Genomic DNA, 19,271 nt, shown 5'->3' on the forward strand with positions numbered 1-19,271 from the left:
TGGTTTTGCGTTTTTTATTATTCTCTGGGCAATTTGGTCTTTGATAGCTTTCCCCACCCCCTCCTCCTTCCTGAAGATAAAAGTACTATATACAGTAGTGGCCAAAATTGTGGAAACCTTTTATTTATTTATTTATTGGCTCAATTTATATGCCGCCCTTCTCCGGAGACTCAGGGCGGCTTACAATGTGTTAAGCAATAGCCTTCATACTTTTGTATATACCTGCTTAGTAGGGCTTTCGGCTGCCCCCTAAGCGGTGTTCTTTTTTATACCAAGTCAGCTTATTGCCCCCACAATCCGGGTCCTCATTTTACCCACCTCGGAAGGATGGAAGGCTGAGTCAACCTTGAGCCTGGTGAGATTTGAACTTGCGGTAATTGCAGGCAGCTGGTGTTACTTAACAGCACTTTAGTCTGCTGTGCCACCAAGGCTCTTGGGAAAAGTGTACTTTTGAGGTTTGATGGCTAATAACACCACTTTTTTTTAAAGTAGTATCATCAAAATATATATCAATGGAAAGGTAATTTAATCAAGAACGTAATGCAACAAAGTTTGTTCAATTATCTGTATTCTATGAAAGGTTATAGCCAAATAACCAGAAAAAGGAAGCACAATTTGCTTAGGTTGATAACGGGTAGCTTTCCTTCATCTGATTGTAGCCAATGAGCCTGAGTGTTTAGAGAGCCAATCAGGTGTCACCTTGTTTTGGCAATGAGCCAAACAGATCCCAGTAGGATCCCAGTTATTGATGTCATGTATTGAAGCTGAGAGGAGGACATTTGTCAATGCGTTATGCGATTGCTATCAAGTGGGTTGAGGGTTTTTTGGTGTTCTTTCATTGAGTGAGCTTGTAAAACATAATAAAATTAAAAGTAATGGGTGCAAAGAGTTGACTGGTCGCCCAAAAAGCGATGTAAAATAGTATTATTAAGTGAACAAGGCTACGGTTAGGAAGAAATTAGAAGAAAAACTGGTGGAAACTTAACCAAATGTGGCATTTCTTAAGTTTTTGAAGAGGTGTAAGTAGTGTAGTAGATTCAGTCACTACAAAACCACAGTGGTAAAAGGCAGGAAAAGGGGCACAACAGCAAGTGATGATAGAAGAATTAAGAGACTGTGCCTGCGTGATAGAAGAAAATCATCCAGGTGTATACAAGATGAAATGGCACAATGCAGTGTGAAATTGAGCGCAAGGACTGTTCGGCGCAGACTGCAGGAATATGGCCTAAAATCTAGAATTCCACGAAAAAAAGCCACTCTTATCTCTCAAACAAAGGTTGAAAAAGCATTGCATTCTTGATTAAATTATCTTTCCATTGATATGTAATTTTATGGCACTACTCACCCCCCCAAAAAAGTGGTGTTACTAGCCATCAAACCCCAAAAATACACTTTCCCCCAATTTTGGTTTCCACAATTGTGGCCACTACTGTAGTAAGATGGGTAGAGATCTTGTGTTACTCATCACTGCCCCTGCCTCGTTTTTAACAAAAGATTTAACTTTGAAATAGAAAGGCACAAGAATTAGATATTTTTGTTTGATTCTTGTATAAACAAGGAACTGTTCAAAACTCTGGGTTCATCTTGGCCATGGGGGGGGGGGGAAAGGAATCTTTTCAGTATTCGAAAAACAATAAAGATAAAATATGGACAATATACCCTTTTTTTGAATGTAAAGTATAAGCATTCTTTAGAGAACTGGAGATTAAAACATACGAAGAATGGGTATGTCTAGTCTGATGAAAAGGAGGACTAGGGAGAGACATGATAGCTGTCTTTCAATATTTGAGGGGCTCCTGCAAAGTTGAGGGTGTGTTTGTGTCAAAACTATTTTCCAAAGCACCAAAAGGCAAGACGAGAAACGATGGATGGAAACTAACCAAGGAGAGAAGCAACTTAGAACTAAGGAGAAACTTCCTAACAGTGAGGACAATTATCCAGTGGAACAGCTGGCCTCCAGAAGTTGTGGGTGCTTCATCACCGGATGTTTATAAGAAGAGACTGGACAACCATTTATCTGAAAGTATAGTCCTTATTCTTAAATATTTTGGTTTAAAACACAGAATGATAAGAGTTGGAAGGGACCTTGGAGGTCTTCTAGTCCAACCCCCATTTATCTGAAATGGTATAGAGCAAGGGTGGGCAAATGTGGCTCTTTTACAACCTGTGGACTTCAACTCCCAGAATTCCTGAAACAGCTGGCTCAGGAATTCTGGGAGTTGAAGTCCACAGGTTGTAAAAGAGCCACATTTGCCCACCCCTGGTATAGTCTCCTGCTCAAGCAGGGGGTTAGACTAGAAGACCTCCAAGGTCCCTTCCAACTCATTATTCTATGTTCTAAACCAATATATTTAAGAATGACTGTTTTAAGAATCAACAGTTTAAAATCAATCAAGGTTGGATACAGCTGATCTAAAGTTTTAGACTGGAATTTGTTCACAAACCTACTAAATTTACCTTGACACATTCCCCTTGCGATATTGTCTCCCAAAACTTGCTCCCTCTTCACTTTTCTCCTCGCTCATGTTCATCACAAATCCTGAACTTTTTCTAGCGCTGGCTGGGACTAGGCTGAAGATCGAAGTCCCTCTTGCTAATTTAATCAGTTGTAGCTTTAAAATCTTTCCCGGCAGGTTGTGTGGTTAGCAATCTCCCAGACTTAAACCCAATCTCTCTATATATATAAGCGAAATACCACTTATGCATCATCACGAAATCTCCAGAACCGTAAAGCCTACAAACTTGAAATTTGGCACGTATGTTCCTCTAGGTGCTCGCTAAGAAAGGATTTTTCAAAATGACCATCAGATCATTAGTATTTCTTATATTATTAACATGCTCTGATGCTAAGGAGTTAAATGTTCTACTCCCTCTTCCCCACCTGAAAAGAACTCTGTTCCAACTGCCAGTGTGGGCAAGGCCAGCTCGTGACTCATCTGGCCTGTGGGGGTTGGAACAGAGTTTAGCCATTTTACTCCCCACTTGACAAGGAGGGAAGGGGATAAGATAGGAGAGGCCTCTGTGGGGCAAGCCTGAGGGAGAAAAAGGGATAGGATAGGAGATGTTTCTGTGGGGCAAGGGTGAGGGAGAGAAGGGGATAGGAGAGGATCAATGCAGCCAGCTGAGGGAGAGAAGGGGATAAGATAGGAGAGGCTCTGTGGGGCCAGCTTGAGGGAGAGAAGGGGGATAGGAGAGGAGAGGCTTTGGTGGGGCAAGCCTGAGGGACAGAAGGGGATAAAATGGGGAAGGATTTTTTGAGGCAAGACTGAGGAAGAGAAGGGGATAAGATAGGGGAGGCTTCTGTGGGGCAAGGCTGAGGGAGAGAAGAGGAGAGGAGAGGCTGATTGTAACTACTCATTAATTTTCAAGCTGTGTCGATTTATCAAGCCCGATCACATACTTTCGTAGCGATCTTGAAGCAGTTAATTACCGCCACAAAGTTAAAACCGCTCCTTGTTAAAATGTGTGTTTCCCATTTCTCCTGATCGGAGAGTCTCAGCTTCCCTCTTCAGAAAGAAATGGTTTGATTGATGGCGCTGGGTGATTCTATTATCGAAAGATTGGGCATCCTCGAGTCAAAATTAAGTGGTTAAAACCCCCGTGTTTGATGCTCGGATTTTTATTAGCAGAATCAAAAGGGTTTAATTGCTCTTTCGGATAATAAAAGTAACATTGGGATGAGGCTAACTAGGGTTAAAGGAGGCATATAGTTGGTTACAAAGTAGTGTTTTATTTTACAAAAGGAGAAAAAAAACGCTGGTATCTCGTCAGATTATGACAGGTTCCGTTATCCGTTGAAGCCCTATCTTCAAAGGAAATATATTTTGTTTGGTTTTTTTCCCCCTCCCCCTTCTTTCGTTTTTCGTTTTCCTGATTTCTAGCAGGTGCTATAAATCGCAACTTTTTGACTAATGGCTTGCAAGAGGCCTCTGACGGTTTCCTCCAGTTCCATTACTTGTTTAGCTTTGTCTTCCAGGATTCTTTGATTTTTTTCGTACCTGTCTTCCAGTTCTGCAAGATGAAGAGAACAGGGAACATTTTAGCAGCGACACACGTGGGATAGTTTGAGAACCCCCCCCCCCGCTCAATTCTGGAGCTGACCGGAAGTCCTGTTTCCCCACCGTAGAGTTTCCTCCTAGCGTGGCGTCCTTTTTCCTCTGCCAACTGGAAGTCCAATTCCCCCACCATAGAGTCTCCTCCTAGCGTGGTCGTCCTTTTTCCTCTACCTGTCCTAACCAAAAGCCCTATCAATTATGGAGCCGACTGGTCACAGGGAGCCGCAGCAGAGGGATGAAAGAGCCACATGCGGCTCCAGAGCTAACGGGGTGGCTAACCCCCGATTTAGACTTATATACTGCTTCATAGTGCTTTACAACCCTCTCTAAGCGGTTTACAGAGTCAACATATTGCCCTCAACAACCTGGGTCCTCGTTTTACCGACCTCCGAAGGATGGAAGGCTGAGTCAACCTTGAGCCAGTCAGGATCGAACTTCTGGCAGAATAAGCCTGCAATACTGCATTCTAACCACTGCGCCACCATGGCTTAGATAGCAATAGCACTTAGACTTATATACTGCTAGAGAGTCAGCATCTTGTCCCTAACAATCTGGGTCCTCATTTTACTGACCTCGGAAGGATGGAAGTCTGAGTCAACCTTGAGTCGGTCGGGATCGAACTCCTGGCAGTCAGCAGAGTCAGCCTGCAATACTGCCTTCTAACTACTATGCCACCACGGCTTAGATAGCAATAGCACTTAGACTTATAATATTGCTTCATAATGCTTCACAGCACCCTCCGGGCGATTTACAGAGCATATTGTCCCCAACAATTTGAAAACTGAGTCGAACTTGAGCCCCATCAGGATCGAACTCCAGACTGTGGGCAGAGTCAGCCTGCAGTACTGCATTCTAAGCACAGTACCACCAAAGCTCTTTCAAGTATGCAAATCAAATTTTTCTCCCAGTGATTTGGCTTCGTTAGAGAGAGGGGAAAAAAATCCAGCTCCTTTTGATCATGGATGTTTTACATGGCTAAAAACACCAGAGGGCAGAAAAAGAGGACTCTCCTATAATTAAAAACAGTCTTTATTTTTAAAAAGAAAATGGCAACACCTTCCCACCCAAGGCATACCTTTGAGAAGCTGAAGTTTGCTGGTTGCTTGCTCTAACAAAATCTTCGCTTCGTTTTGCAGCTGTTCTGCTTTCTTCCTGGCGTTCGCAGACTCGCCTGTTTTCTTGGCAATTAAGTTTTCTACTGTTTTGTATTTCTCACTCACGCTGTCGTCTAGTATCTATAAGGCGAGAGAGAGAAAAAGAAAGAATAAAGAAAGGGAGAGAAAGAAAGAAGGAGAAAAAGTGAGGGGGAGAGAGGAAAGAAAGAAAGAGGAAAGAAAAAAGAAAGAAAAAGAAAGAGGAGAGAGAAAGAAAGAAAAGGAGAGAGAGGAAAGAAAGAGAAAGGAAAGAAAAAAAAAGGGAGAGAGAAAGAAAAGAAAGAAAAGGAGAGAGATAGAAAAAGAAAAAAAGAGAAAAAGAGGAAAAAAAGAGAAAAAGAGAAAGAGAAAGAAAGAGGAAAGAAAGAACAGAAAGGGAGAGAGAAAGAAAAAGAAGAATGAAAAAGGGAGAGACAGAGAAAAAGAGAAAAAAAGACAGAAAAAAGAAAAAGAAAAGAAAAAAAGAAAAAGGAAAGAGAACAGAGAAAGGGAGAGAGAGAGAAAGAAAGAAGAATGAAAAAGGGAGAGAGAGAAAAAGAAAAAGGAAAGAAAAGAAAAGAAAGAAAGAGAAAGGGAGAGAGAAAGAGAAAGAAAGAAGAAAAAAAAGGAGAGAGACAGAGAAAAAAGAGACAGAAAGAAAAAGAGACAGAAAGAAAAAGAGGAAAGAAAAGAGAAAAAGAGAGAGAGATGAAAAGTGATTATATTCCCCCAAACGACAGAAATTTTGGCCTTTTGATTAACATCCTTGCCTTTAATACAGGTATTAAAGACTTACAACAGGTCGTTTAAGGACTAACTATTCACAGTTACAACAGACTTAAAAAACGACTTACAACCTGTCCTCAAACTTGCTACTACCACCTTCTCCCTGTGGCATCATGCCACAGGGAGAAGGTGGTAGTTCTGATGCTTTTTGGCAACCAAGTTGCCTTTACAACCAGTTGCAGCATCCCATGTTCACACGAGTACACTTCATGACCCTCCTAAAAACAGTCGTCAAATTTGAGCCCGGTCGTATGGTGCCTCGTGATTGACAAGTACAACTTAAATAGCCACTGAAATTCCAAGCTCCACTGTGGTCCTAAATCGAGGACTATCTATTAGAGCTGTGATGTAGTTTGTGTTTCCCGAACGCAGAACCCCTAAACATCCAAAACGGGGTTTAGAATACAATTTTATCTTGTTACTTGTTACACAAGAGATTTCAATGCTTACTTTTTGAACGTCGGCAGTCGTTTGATTAACCACTGCAATATTTTCTTCTGCGGCTTTGATATCTTCTGCGTTGGTCGCAGCCTTCAGTCTCAGCGTTTCCACGTTCTTCTCTAATTCTGCAATGCGCAGGGTCGCATTTCCCAAACGATCTTCCACTGAGCCGGTCTCCGATGCAATCTAGCACCGAAAGGGATGAAGGGAGAGGAAAAAAAAAAAAAAATACACGAATTCCTCCTCAAAATGTTGCGTTTTCAAGATTATTGCAGTTAGTTTTCCAGAATGCAACTTCGGCCTATATTTCGATACACCCTTTTCTCCTTTGGCTTATATGTGCTACTGACAGAGGTGGGTTTCAGCAGGTTCTGACCAGTTCTGGAGAACCGGTAGCGGAAATTTTGAGTCGTTCGGAGAACCGGTAAATACCACCTCTGACGGGCCTCGCCCCCCCTCTATTCTCTGCTTCCTGAGTCCCAGTTGATCGGGAAGGAATGGAGATTTTACAGTATCCTTTCCCTGCCACACCCACAGAACCGGTAGTAAAAAATTTTGATACCCACCACTGGCCACTGAGACAGTAAGTAAACACACCAGGGACTAAAGGCTCACACACTCTATTTTAGAAGTTGAGGAGCTGAAGGTCCCTCAGAGATCAAGAGAATAGCGCAGGAAGTTTGATTCTGGTTCACCTTCAGAGTTTTGGGGTTGATCCATTCCAGATTTTTGACTAGATTTGCTCCAATATCTCAGGGGCTGCCACCAAGACGAGAGGAGTCAACCTATTCTCCAAAGCAGCGGTCACCAACTGGTGGTCCACGAGAAAATTTTGGTGGTCCGCAGAAAAATTATTTGCATTTTTTATATTGCACTAAATCAGAGGTCCTCAAATTACGGCCCCTGGGCCGGATGTGTGCAATGAACGTTTCTGTTGCTGCAGAGAGTCTCTCCCCTTCGGGGTCTTTTTGTGCGGGTTGGAGGGGGAGATAAATTCTGACTTGGGGTCTACTTCAGCCTCCTGGTGTGGGGCTTTGGGCGAAGGCTGGAGGGAAGCACCGTTGGTGGCAAAGAGAAGAGGGCCTTGTTCCAGTGGGACTGCATCATGGCCTGGAACTGGCTGACCATCTCAGCCTGCTGAGCCTCCAGGCGCCGGTACCTGGTCTTGCACCCCTGCAAGTCTTCCCTCTGCTTGGAAAGCCTATGCTCCTAGTCCTCAGTGAGGTGCTTCTGCTGAGCCTCCTTCTCGGCCAGATCCAATTTGAACTGAGCCAGCTGTTTTGCCAACTCTTTCTCATGGTGGCTCCTTAGCTCCAGCAACTGCTTCCCGTTGGGGCTCTAAGGAGCCTGGGCGGGCAGGCGAGGAGTAGCGAGTAGAGGCTGGCAAGGCGCCCCTTGACGTGAGTGACATCGAGTTGGGCACGCCCACCCAGTCACATGACCGCCTTGCCACGCCCACCCAGGTGATCATTAGGCAGATCATATTAGTGGTCCACGGGATTTAAAATTATGAATTTAGTGGTCCCTGAGGTCTGAAAGGTTGGTGACCCCCTGCTCCAAAGCACTTGAAGGCAGAACAAGAAACAATGGATGGAAACTAATCAAGGAAAGAAGCAACCTAGAATTAAGGAGAAAGGTTGAGGACAATCAACCAGTGGAATAGCTTGCCACCAGAAGTTGTGGGTGCTTCATCATTGGAGGCCTTTAAGAAGAGACTGGACATGGTCTGAAATGGCATTCTGCTTGAGCAGGGGGTTGGACTAGAAGACCTCCAAGATCCCTTCCAATTCTGTTAACTATTCTGTTATTCCTCATTCCTACCATCCAGTCAGAATCATCAACCCCCTCTTTTCTGAATTTTCCCCCACCCCCCTCAAGTTTCCACACTTTAATCTGAACTGGGATTTTCCTTGATGAACCGTAATGTTGAGATTAGCTCGTCAAAATGTTCAGCGCGCACCACAAACCGTTTTGCAAAGGGGAAACGTTAACCTCCAATATTTGAAATCCACGATGACATTTATTTATTTATTTTTGCTATAATGAGAATGCCCAACCTGTTCTACCTACAGAAATCACCTGTCTTATTTAGATCTCATAGCACGTGAAGAGTAGAGTTTGTGCACAAGACGGAAGCCGGCAAAAGGAAATACATGAACTCAGGGGTGGGCTTCAAAAATTTTAGCAAGGGGTTATCTGCCCGGTTGCTGGGTGGGCGTGGGCGTGGTGGGTGTGGCCTAGTCGGCCTCCTGCACTACAGCGGAGAGGGGGAAAGTTTTTGCCCTCCCCGGGCTCCGGAGGCTTTCCTTAAGCCTCTGGGAGGGCGAAAACGCCCTCCTCAGGCTCCAGACGCCCTCTGGAGGCCAGAAACGGGCCTGTTTCTTCCTGAACTTCCGGTAGGCCCGTTTTTCGCCTTCCCCGAGCCTCCGCATGCACCCTGCACTTACCTGCATCCAAAACAGGCCGTGTGGGGACTCCTGGGAGGGGCAGGGCAGGGTGGGCGGGGCCAGTCAGGAATGGGATTTGGGGGTTCTCCGAACTGCACAGAATCTTAGCTAGAGGTTCTCCCGAACCCCTACGAACCCCCAGCAGCCCATCCCCGCATGAACTGTGCATTTTCCCCTCCCTGGCAACTCGGGAATACCAATGACCTTAGTTCCCCGTTTCCAAATAATTTAGAAAAAAAATCTCAACTTACAGAGGCAAGCAAGCCTTGTGTTCCTTCAATATCTTTCTCTGCTAGTTTGATGGCGTCTTCAGCCGTGGTCTGGGCTCTTCCAGCTTCTTCTAGAGCCTGTCTGACCATATCCGCCGTGACTTTCACGTCCGTGGCGCTTTTACTGACCAAGGGACATCGACAACGTTAAGATTCTTTTAAAACAAGGGATCGGTTCCTATTTCGGAGAACCTGTCTCTCTGTTCCAATCTGTTCTGTGTTTTTATTTTCTAGCAATACTTCATGGTCAGCTTAGATGCTGCAAGTCGGTGAGGACATCTGCCCTTGGAATAGGTACAGATTAAAACATCCCAATCCACATTCTTACTTAGTCTTTCAAGGGGTTCCCTGCTACCCTTTAACAGCAGGAGTAAGGACAAAAATATACAGGTAGTTTGTAGAGATTCTCAGTCATCCAGGTCAGGTCATTGGACTTTCTTGTTTTTCTTTGAAGACATTTCACTTCTCATCCCAGAAGCTTCTTCAGCTGTAACCGGATGGTGGGGGAATGGAAGGATTTATATTCCTTGCAGACAGCTGGTCCTTTGCATCCTTTTAGAGAGCACCCCAATTTTCCTGGTTCCTGCAGTCTGCAATTTTTTTTCAGCTGTCTGCAAGGAGTATGAATCCTTCCATTCCCCCATCATCCAGTCAGAGCTGAAGAAGCTTCTTCGATGAGAAGCGAAACGTCTTCAAAAGAAAAAACCAGACTTTTAGCTATACAATTTGGGATGAAGATCCTCTGAATGGTGTGGGAGGAGGAATGGATTTCCAGAGGGAAAAATTGGAGACTGCAGGAACCAGGAGCACCACTCAGGTGACCCTGAGGACACAGAGAAATCTCCAAGTGGCCTCAACGACCCTCTAAAAGGATGCAAATGACCAGCTGTCTGCAAGGAGTATCAATCCTTCCATTCCCCACCATCCTGTCAGAGCTGAAGAAGCTTCCTGGATGAGAAGCGAAACGTCTTCAAAAGAAAAAACAAGGAAGTCCAGTTGCCTCCTAAAAAAAACACCTTTGGGACAAACATACAGATACTTCAGTTTGTTTAGTGTCCGTTCGAAGTTACAACGGCACTGAAAAAAAGGGATTTGTGACTCACATTTATGACGGTTGCGGTATCTCAGGGTCATGTGATCCACCTTTTGCCACCTCCTGACAAGCACATTCAATGGAGGAGCCAGATTCACTTAACAATGGTGTTAGTAACTTCGCAACTGCAGTGAGTCACTCAACAACCGTGGTAAGAGGTGTTGTAAAATAGGGGAAAACTCACTTAACTCACAGAAATGTTGGGCTCAATCACGGTCGTAAATCAAGAACTACAAAAACTCTATTTTTTGGACTATAAGACAAACCTAAATTTAGAAGAGGAAAACAACAACAAAAAGTTTTTGGCCTCTAGGTGCCCCATTTATGGCCCTTTTTTGGCCCTTTTTTCTGCCCTTTTCCAGCCTGTTTTTGGGGCTTTTTTCAGCTCATTTTTAAGGCTTTTTTCAGACAGCTTTCAAGGCTTTTTTTGGCTGGTTTTTGAGGCTTTTTCCATCCTGTTTTTGATGCTTGTTCCATCCCATTTTCGAGGCTTTTTCCGGCCTGTTTTTGAGGATTTTCCCAGCCCATTTTTGAGGATTTTTTTGGCCCGTTTTTGAGGATTTTTCCAGAAAAAACAAGCCGAACAAAGCCCTGAACAAGGCCGAAAAAAGGCCTGAAAACGGGGCATGCGGAGGCCAAAAACAGCCAGCGGATGGGTGGGGCTTCAGCCATATTTCGTTTATAAGAGGCACAGACATTTTCACCCGTTTTTGAGAGACATAAAAGTGTGTCGTAAAGTCCGTAAAATACGGTAGTTAGGTCTCTAAGAATTTCAGTCAGACATATTGGGTGAATAGATGTGTCTTTCTTCTTGGAGAAGCTCCGAAAATTGATCCATCTGTCTCCACCAGGAAGATCAACCTCTTCCAAGTTTAATTCCATCCATGAAAGAACTATTTTAGATTTCTGCCAAAAAAAAAAAAAAAAAAGTCTACTACAGAAAAAAAAAAGGTGTTTTTTTTTTCATACCTGGCTTTCTTAGCTTCATCTAACAAGGCCTTCGCCCTTGCGATATCTCCGGCGCTTTGCTGAAGGACACTTTCCACATCTGACAGACTTTCGACGCGGTCTCGGATGTTATCTGCCAAGGTTTGCAGCTGCTCAGGCGTGCTGGGCATCTCCAGGTTGAGAACTTCGTTAGCAACGGCTTCGATGCTATCCAGATCGGCCCCGTCTTCTGTTAGGACGATGAACAGAAACCGCTGAGTGACACGACGGAAGATGGAGCCTAGTCCTTAACTTTTCAGACTGAAATGTCAAATTGTTGAAGGAACCTCCTGCGCTAGAAACTTAACAGCACTGGTTTCTTGATGTTGAGATGCGAGAAAGAGTGCAGAGAAGAGCAACAAAGAAGATTAGGGGACTGGAGGCGAAAACATACGAAGAACAGTTGCTGGAATTGGGTATGTCTAGTTTGATGAAAAGGAGGACTAGGGGAGACATGACAGCAGTCTTCCAATATCTCAGGGGCTGCCACAAAGAAGAGGGAGTCAAGCTATTCTCCAAAGCACCTGAAGGCAGGACAAGAAGCAATGGATGGAAACTAATCAAGGAGAGAAGCAACCTAGAACTAAGAAGAAATTTCCTGACAGTTAGAACAATTAACCAGCGGAACAACTTGCCTCCAGAAGTTGTGAATGCTCCAACACTGGAAGTTTTTAAGAAGATGTTGGATAGCCATTTGTCTAAAGTGGTGTAGTGTTTCCTGCCTGAGCAGGGGGTTGGACTAGAAGACCTCCAAGGTCCCTTCCAACTCTGCTATTCTATTCTATTCTATTCTATTCTATTCTATTCTATTCTATTCTATTCTATTCTATTCTATTCTATTCTATTCTATTCTATTCTATTCTTACTCTACTCTACTCTACTCTACTCTACTCTACTCTACTCTACTCTACTCTACTCTTCTATTCCATTCCATTCCATTCCATTCCATTCCATTCCATTCCATTCTCCTCCCAAGAGCATGAAGCAGACTCCTCGTCCCGATAAAACTTCTTTTATTTAGGTTAAAGGGAAATTCCTCTCCAGCAAAGTCCCAGCAAACAGTCTTTCATGAGATTTCACATCTACAGATCTTCATCAGGCTTGGAGAGCTGCCAGGCCGATATCTTCCAAACCGCCACGCTGTAGCAGTAGCAATTACTTGACAAGAAGTCAGGAACAGGTCTCCACCCTCATGAATTGAACTAATTATCTCCTGCAAACTCCCCTCCCCTTTTGCTCCTCTTTATTCCCTATGGGAGGGGGTCATTCACCATCATCCACCTGTGGCTTTACTCCTGAGTCGACCCTTGTTCTTTAGCTGTTCCTTTTGTCTGGCAACTCTGTGCATGCGCACATCGGGAACAGGCTCCAGCTGTTCTTCTGCCCCACTGATATCCGACTGCGAAGGCAGCGGATAACTCATCAGAGCCTTCCCCAGACTCCAGGACTGGCCCATGTTCCTCCCCAACCTCCTCACTGTCTGAGTCTGCCACCAGCTCTGCTGGCCGCTGGCTGGCCACAATAGAAAGCCCTTCTGCAGAGAGATGCATACCAGTCGCCTTAAGCCACTTTAAAATAATACTTACTCATTAAAAAATCTCGGATCTGGTGAATCAGATTTCTGAGGTCCTTGTTGCTCCGGTCTACCTGCTCCTTGGTGGCGTTAGTCTTCAGCAAAACGTCTTGCGCGTTCTGCTTGGCCTCGTCAGCTCTTTGCTTGGCTTCCGAAACCTAAGTGAGGTAAGCAGGCATGTGTTTACGACGGCTAGCAAATTCCGTCTCTGGTTGAAAATAAATACCGACAGAGACCTTAACGGATTCTGAAGCTCCGAGAGCGATTTTTAAGAATTCTCTTGACAATTCTCAACCAAACGATGTTGAGACTCTACAAAGAGTGCAGAGAAGAGCCACAAAGATAATTAGGGGACTGGAGGCTAAAACATACGATGAACGGTTGCAGGAACTGGGTATGTCTAGTTTAATGAAAAGAAGGACTAGGGGAGACATGATAACAGTCTTCCAATATTTGGGGGCTGCCACAGAGAAGAGAGGGTCAACCTATTTTCCAAGGCACCTGAAGGCCAGACAAGGAACAATGGATGGAAACTGATCAAGGAAAGATTCAACCTGGCAATAGGGAGAATTTTTCTGACAGTGAGAGCAATCAACCGATGGAACAGAAGTTGCCTTTAGAAGTTGTGGGAGCTTCATCACTGGAAGCTTTCAAGAAGAGACTGGACTGCCATCTATCAGAAATGGTGTAGGGCCGTGATGGCGAACCTATGGGAGAGTCTTCTCGGTGGGCACGCCAGCTGTCGCCCCAGCCAGCTCCACCATGCACATGTGCGCACCACCCGCCGGCCAGCTAGTCTTCAAGTCTCTGTCGCGGATGCATAGGGGGCAGGAGGCATGCGCGGGGGGCACTTGCATTGCATTTTGGAGGGGTGTCAGGTTTTCAGATTGTCTTCAAATAAATTGCATCGCAAACAAAATCTTTTATAAAACAAACTTCCATTTTATTAAGCCCAGCACTTTTTACACCGACTCGTTGCAGCCGGCACTGACGTGCCGACCCAAAACCCCTCCTCTTCCTTCCCCCACTCCTCTGCATTCATTGGCCATCTTCCCAATCATTCACCCCTAATCTACTGCTCCAATTCAAAGAATTTCCCCCCTCCCATCCATCTCCTAGGGGACATTATCTCCAGAGGAAATAAGTAGGTGAAAGGCAACCGTCCCATTGCAGATGTCTGCGTTCTCCTTCTTATGTCAGCACTAGGATAAATGCATCTTGACATGTTAACAGGGTGCCTGCCAGGGGCGGGTTCTATTTACCTTTATTACCGGTTTGCAATGGGATCGCTCGCGTGCAAAGCAAAGCAGATTGCCGATCACATCCGGGGCAGTGGGTGGGGCCTCCCGCCAATTTTACTACCGGTTCTTGCGAACCGGTCCGAACCGGGGGCAACCCACCACTGGTGCCTGCCCCCTCCACCCAGTTTTGGGACTGGAAGACCTCATGTACCAACCTGGAAGCCAAAAATGGGTGGGGGGGCAGGGTGCATCCGTGGGGGACACACACGCATGCGCTGGGGGGGCGGGGCGCATGCACGGGGGACGTTCGCATTGCATTTTGGCCACTCGGCACCAAAAAGGTTCACCCATCACTGGTGTAGGGTCTCCTGCTTGGACGGACGGCTGGACTAGATGACCTCCAAGGTGCCTTCCAACTCTGTTATCCTCTTATACCTTCAATAATTACCATTTTGGAAAGCTGTTCCACCTCCGCCAGAGCGCTCAAGATGTCTCGGTCAAAATCGATGGCTTTCTGCCAGGCGGTGTTGGCCACCGTCACTAGACCTTCGCACCCGGGCCCTCCACATTTCTTCACCCCATCTTCAGTTTGGCAGCTCAACCCACCACAGGGGGAATCCGCACAGGAAGACCCCGGTGGAGTCCCGCACATCTGTAGTGGAAAGGAAGTAAAAATGAAAGGTTATCACTTTCCAAACATCGAAGAGCCAAGTCCTTAAAAGCTGTTCTGCCCCAGCTACGGATCCCCAAAGAACACAGCACGCACAGAGTTTGTACAAAACTTAATTTACTAAAATAACTCCGTCTTTTTCAAAACAAAGGCTGTTAATAAGCTTTCTTAACAGCCTACAAGAAACCAAAGATAAAAGTAATCACAATCTTACGAAGGTTGGCAGAAAGCCCAGAAGCAATTTGCAGAGAATCCAGACGCGAAGGAGAGTGAACTAAAGTTGTTCCCTACAAATTGCTTCAGTCAGTGTTCCTCCTTAAATAGGCTAAGGGAATGGCCAATTAGCCCCAAGCCTTACTCTCAAGGAGACCTCCTCCTGAGGAGCCACTCCTGCCTTTTGGTCGCTCTGGGCGCCTGTGCATCGAGAAGAGGCTCCTCCTCTTCGTCCTCTTCACTTAAAGGAGCTTCTGGAGGTTCTGAAGGCCTTGGCTGAATCCCCTCGCTGTCAGAATCGGCTACAATCCGCACAGGCCGCTGACGGGCCACAACAAAAGCGTTACAATACTCAACTTATAACAGTTCATTTCGTAAGGACACGGCCCTGAAAAAAAGTGATTGGTGACCATTTTTTTCACACTTAACGGGCCGTGGCAGCACCTCCGTAGTCACGTGGTCAAAACACCTCTGTAGTCACGTGGTCAAAACACCTCTGTAGTCACGTGGTCAAAATTCAGAGGGTTGGCAACTGGCATGTCTTTATGACGGTTGCAGTGTCCCCCCAGAGTCACGGGAGCAAATTTTGCGACCTTCGGACGAGCAAAGTCAAAGGGGAGTTTCGCTTAGCAACCATGTAACAGCTTTACAGCTGCAATGATCCACTTAACAACCGCGGCAGGAAAGATTGTAAAATGGAACGAACGGTCTCCCTTAGCGACAGAACCGTCTCGCTTAACAAGTGTCTCCCTCTTAAGGTTGTAGAAAAAAAAATGCTTTTAAAAATAAAATTAAAAAAAAAGTTGGCCACGCCCACCCAGCCACATTACTCCCCACCAAACCACGCCCACAAAATAAGCCACGCCCACAGAACCGGCAGTAAAAAAAATTAGAACCCACCCGATTATCTTGAAACTCAAAAAAAATAAAAAATTGGTGCTATTAGCCATCAGACCTCAAAAATACACTTTTCCCAAAAGCTTTCCACAAGTTTGGCCACTGCTATAATCCATCCATTTTTCAAAACCGTGTTTACCTCTTGACACGACGTTTAAATTTACACTGATTTTTTATTATTATTATTCTGTGGCTCACTTTCTGCTTCTTCACATTTTTGCTTTGTTTTAAACTTGGGTGGTTGGAAGCCCGATCTAAGATCTCCCTCCTGGAAATGTTCAGTGATAAAGACTAAAAAAATGCAGATATAAATAAATATTCCTGGGTGGGCCCTTCTACTACTTTTTTCTATTTTCTGCCACGAGGTGGGTGGTAATTGGGGATATGGTCTTCCCTGCTGAAACGCTGCATCTCTGGAATGTATTTTGGCACCAGGAGGAGATAATCTTTGTCTGATCAGGTTTCTAGGTATAATCCTAAAATTTTATGTACTCTGCTGGTTCAGTTCCCAGCTTTGCTTTTCAGTACATACTCTTTTATCTTTCTTAAAATAATTCTTGCTGTTAAAATTCGGGGAGATTCCGAAAACTCTCAGATCAATACAGGTAGCCTTCAATTTACGACCACCATTGAGCCCAATATTTCTGCTGCTAAGAGAGACATTCCTTAAGGGAGTTTTGCCCTGCTTTGTGACCTCTCTTGACACAGTTGTTAAAGTTGTGAAATTAGTAACACAGTTGTTAAAGCGAAGCCGGCTTCCCCTTTGGCTGCGTTTGTCAGAAGGTCGCAAAATTTGATCATACGACGGTGGGACATAGCCGCCGTCATAAAGAGGAGTCAGTTGCCAAGCGTCTGTATTTTGATCACGGGGCTGTGGCAATGGTCGTAAGTGTGAAAAACAACGTCCAAAAGTCTTAGTTGCCTTTTGAAAAAGCACCTTTGAGACGACCGTGATCTGAGAATCTCCATAGACATTGAGCAACCTATTAGTGTAATTGGTGGGGAAACAAAACAGCCACTTCACAAACGCATGGCACGACATAGGAGAACAAACCCATCAGGACTAGATTCAGCAGTCCATCTGCATTTGAAAGACAAAGGCCACTCTTTCGAAGAGAGCAAAGGCCACATTTTGGACAGAGAGGACCACTGATTTGAAAGAAGAGTCGAAGAGGCCATCTACGTCAAAACTGAACAGCCCTCTCTCAACAGAGGGGGAGGGATACGACGTCATCTATCTCCAGTCTACAACACAGTCCTTTCAGCAGTTCCAAGGAGGCTCCACACCCATTTGCACTACTCAGGTGACCCTGAGGACACAGACAAACCTCCAAATGGCCTCAACGACCCTCTAAAAAAAGACTGAAATTGTATAGCTAAAGGACTGTAGAGATTCTCAGTCATCCAGGTCACGGTTGACCCAAAGGTACTTTTTCCAGGAGGCAACCGGACTTTCTGGTTTTTTTTCTTTAAAGACATTTCACTTCTCATCGAAGAAGCTTCTTCAGCTCTGACTGGATGGTGGGGGAATGGAAGGATTTATATTCCTTGCAGACAGCTGAAAAAATGGCAGATTACAGGACCAGGAGAACTGGGGTGCTCTCTAAAAAGAACGCAAATGACCAGCTGTCTGCAAGGAGTATAAATCCTTCCCTTCCCCACCATCCAGTCAGAGCTGAAGAAGCTTCTTGGATGAGAAGCGAAACGTCTTCAAAGAAAAACCAGAAAAGTCCAGTTGCCTCTTGGGGGAAAAAAAAGCGTTTTTGGGACAACTATGATCTGGATGACTAAGAATCTCCAAAAACATCTCATCTATATACAACATTTTTTTTCTTCCTTCCTGACACTGATTCCCTGTTCGTTTAACCCTTCCCACTCGTCGCCCGCATCTGAGCTCAGCTACGGCCTTCGCGGGGGTGCCTACCTTCTCCGACACTTCAGCCAAATCCAGACTTTGCAGCTTGCCCCCCAGTTCGTCCAAGAGACGGGACTGCTCTTCCTGGGTAGCCTGGAAGGTGGCCGCCGTCTCGTTGATCAAACTCTCCACTTCTAGGCGCATTTCGGCGGACTGTTCAACGAGGCTGCCGGGAAGCAAAACCGAGGCGTTGGCTCTTTTTTCCGCCTCCAGCGACATCTGGAAATATTTGGTGATACTGTCCAAGGCGCCTGAAAGCAATCAGAAGGGAAACCGGTTGAGCATCTGTGTCCAGACTGGCTTTACGGCGTTAATACAGGTAATCCTTGACTTACGACCCCAAAGGAGCCGCAAATTTCTGTCACTAAGTGAGACACAGAGATGGGTTCTACTTACCTTTAGTACCGGTTTGCAATGGGATCGCATGCGCGCGAAGCAAACAGAGATTCTTCTGCACATGCGCAGATCGCCTATGATGATATCCAGGGTGGTGAGGGGAGCCTCCCGCTGGTTTTACTACCGGTTCTTGCGAACCGGTCCAAACCGGGGGCAATCCATCACCGATGATGAGACAACTATTAAAGTGAGTTTTGTCCCATTTTACGATCTTTCTTGCCCATGTTGTAAAGTGAATCGCTGCCGTTTTAAGCAATTAACACGGTTATTAAGGGAATCAATGGCTTCCCCATCAACTTGGCTTGACGGAAGGTCGCAAAACGGGGATCACGTGACCCCCGAGACACGGCGAACCGTCATAAATACAGCTAGTCCTCAACCTATGAACACAACGGAGCCCAAAATTAATGTCACTAAGTGTGACGTTTGTTAAGAGAGTTTTGCCCCATTTCATGACCATTTCTTGCCATCGTTGTAAAGTGAGTCGCTGCAGTTGTTAGTCACATGGTTGTTAAGTGAATCTGGCTTTGCTCATCAGAAGGACACAAAAGAGACTGTCATAAATATGAACCGGTTGTGAAACATCCGAATTTTGATCACATGACCACGGGGATGCCGCAACGGTCACAAGTGTGAAAAACAGTCCTAAGTCACTTTTTTCAGTGCCGTTGTAACTTCGAACAGGTCACTAAACGAATGGTTGTAAGTTGAGGATTACTTATTGTTTGGAATAGCGGTCTATGAAATTAAATGCACAACGCGGCCATAATTAAGCAAGGCCAATGGCCGCCTTCTTTTCCTTCTTGTGCCATATCCGTCATCGGACATTGGCGATCATGTTGGCGATCCTATTTTAATCGAGAGCAGCACAAAAAAGTGCTGCTGTCAGGTTTCGAGGTCGTCTCAAATAAATTGCATTCCAAACAAAGTCTTTGATGAAAAACTCCCCTTTATTAAGCACGACATTCTAACTCCGACTCCATCGCAGCCAACACTGACTTCCAGACCCAAAACCCTCCCTTTCCCAACCTTTGATTGCCAACCTTTGTCAGACTTTGATAACTTAATAACTTTGATAAGGGCCCTTTGCACGGGAAGCCTGCATTCTTGAAAGGGGGTGGTTTGGAATTAAACAGTGTTTGCGAAGCTTGGTGT

The 19,271-nt window shown here is 45.2% G+C and overlaps 1 protein-coding gene across 1 annotated transcript in view; it reads right to left on the reverse strand.

The window, feature by feature from the left end:
* Positions 1 to 3,603: 3,603 nt before the first annotated feature.
* LAMB1 (laminin subunit beta 1) overlaps positions 3,604 to 19,271 on the reverse strand; it is an 87,740-nt gene continuing 72,072 nt past the window's right edge. The window contains exons 26-33 of the mRNA XM_087873370.1: positions 17,730 to 17,971; positions 14,474 to 14,677; positions 12,798 to 12,942; positions 11,194 to 11,401; positions 9,114 to 9,255; positions 6,425 to 6,601; positions 5,131 to 5,290; positions 3,604 to 4,011 (exon numbers count right to left, since the gene is read on the reverse strand). Of these exons, the coding sequence (XP_087729496.1) occupies positions 3,878 to 4,011; positions 5,131 to 5,290; positions 6,425 to 6,601; positions 9,114 to 9,255; positions 11,194 to 11,401; positions 12,798 to 12,942; positions 14,474 to 14,677; positions 17,730 to 17,971 (1,412 nt within the window). The 3' untranslated portion in view covers positions 3,604 to 3,877. The remainder of the gene's footprint in view (positions 4,012 to 5,130; positions 5,291 to 6,424; positions 6,602 to 9,113; positions 9,256 to 11,193; positions 11,402 to 12,797; positions 12,943 to 14,473; positions 14,678 to 17,729; positions 17,972 to 19,271) is intronic.

The sequence above is a fragment of the Pantherophis guttatus genome, chromosome 7 (genome assembly GCF_059756535.1).
Source record: "Pantherophis guttatus breed Tessera chromosome 7, ASM5975653v1, whole genome shotgun sequence".
In the NCBI taxonomy this organism is placed as follows: domain Eukaryota; kingdom Metazoa; phylum Chordata; class Lepidosauria; order Squamata; family Colubridae; genus Pantherophis; species Pantherophis guttatus.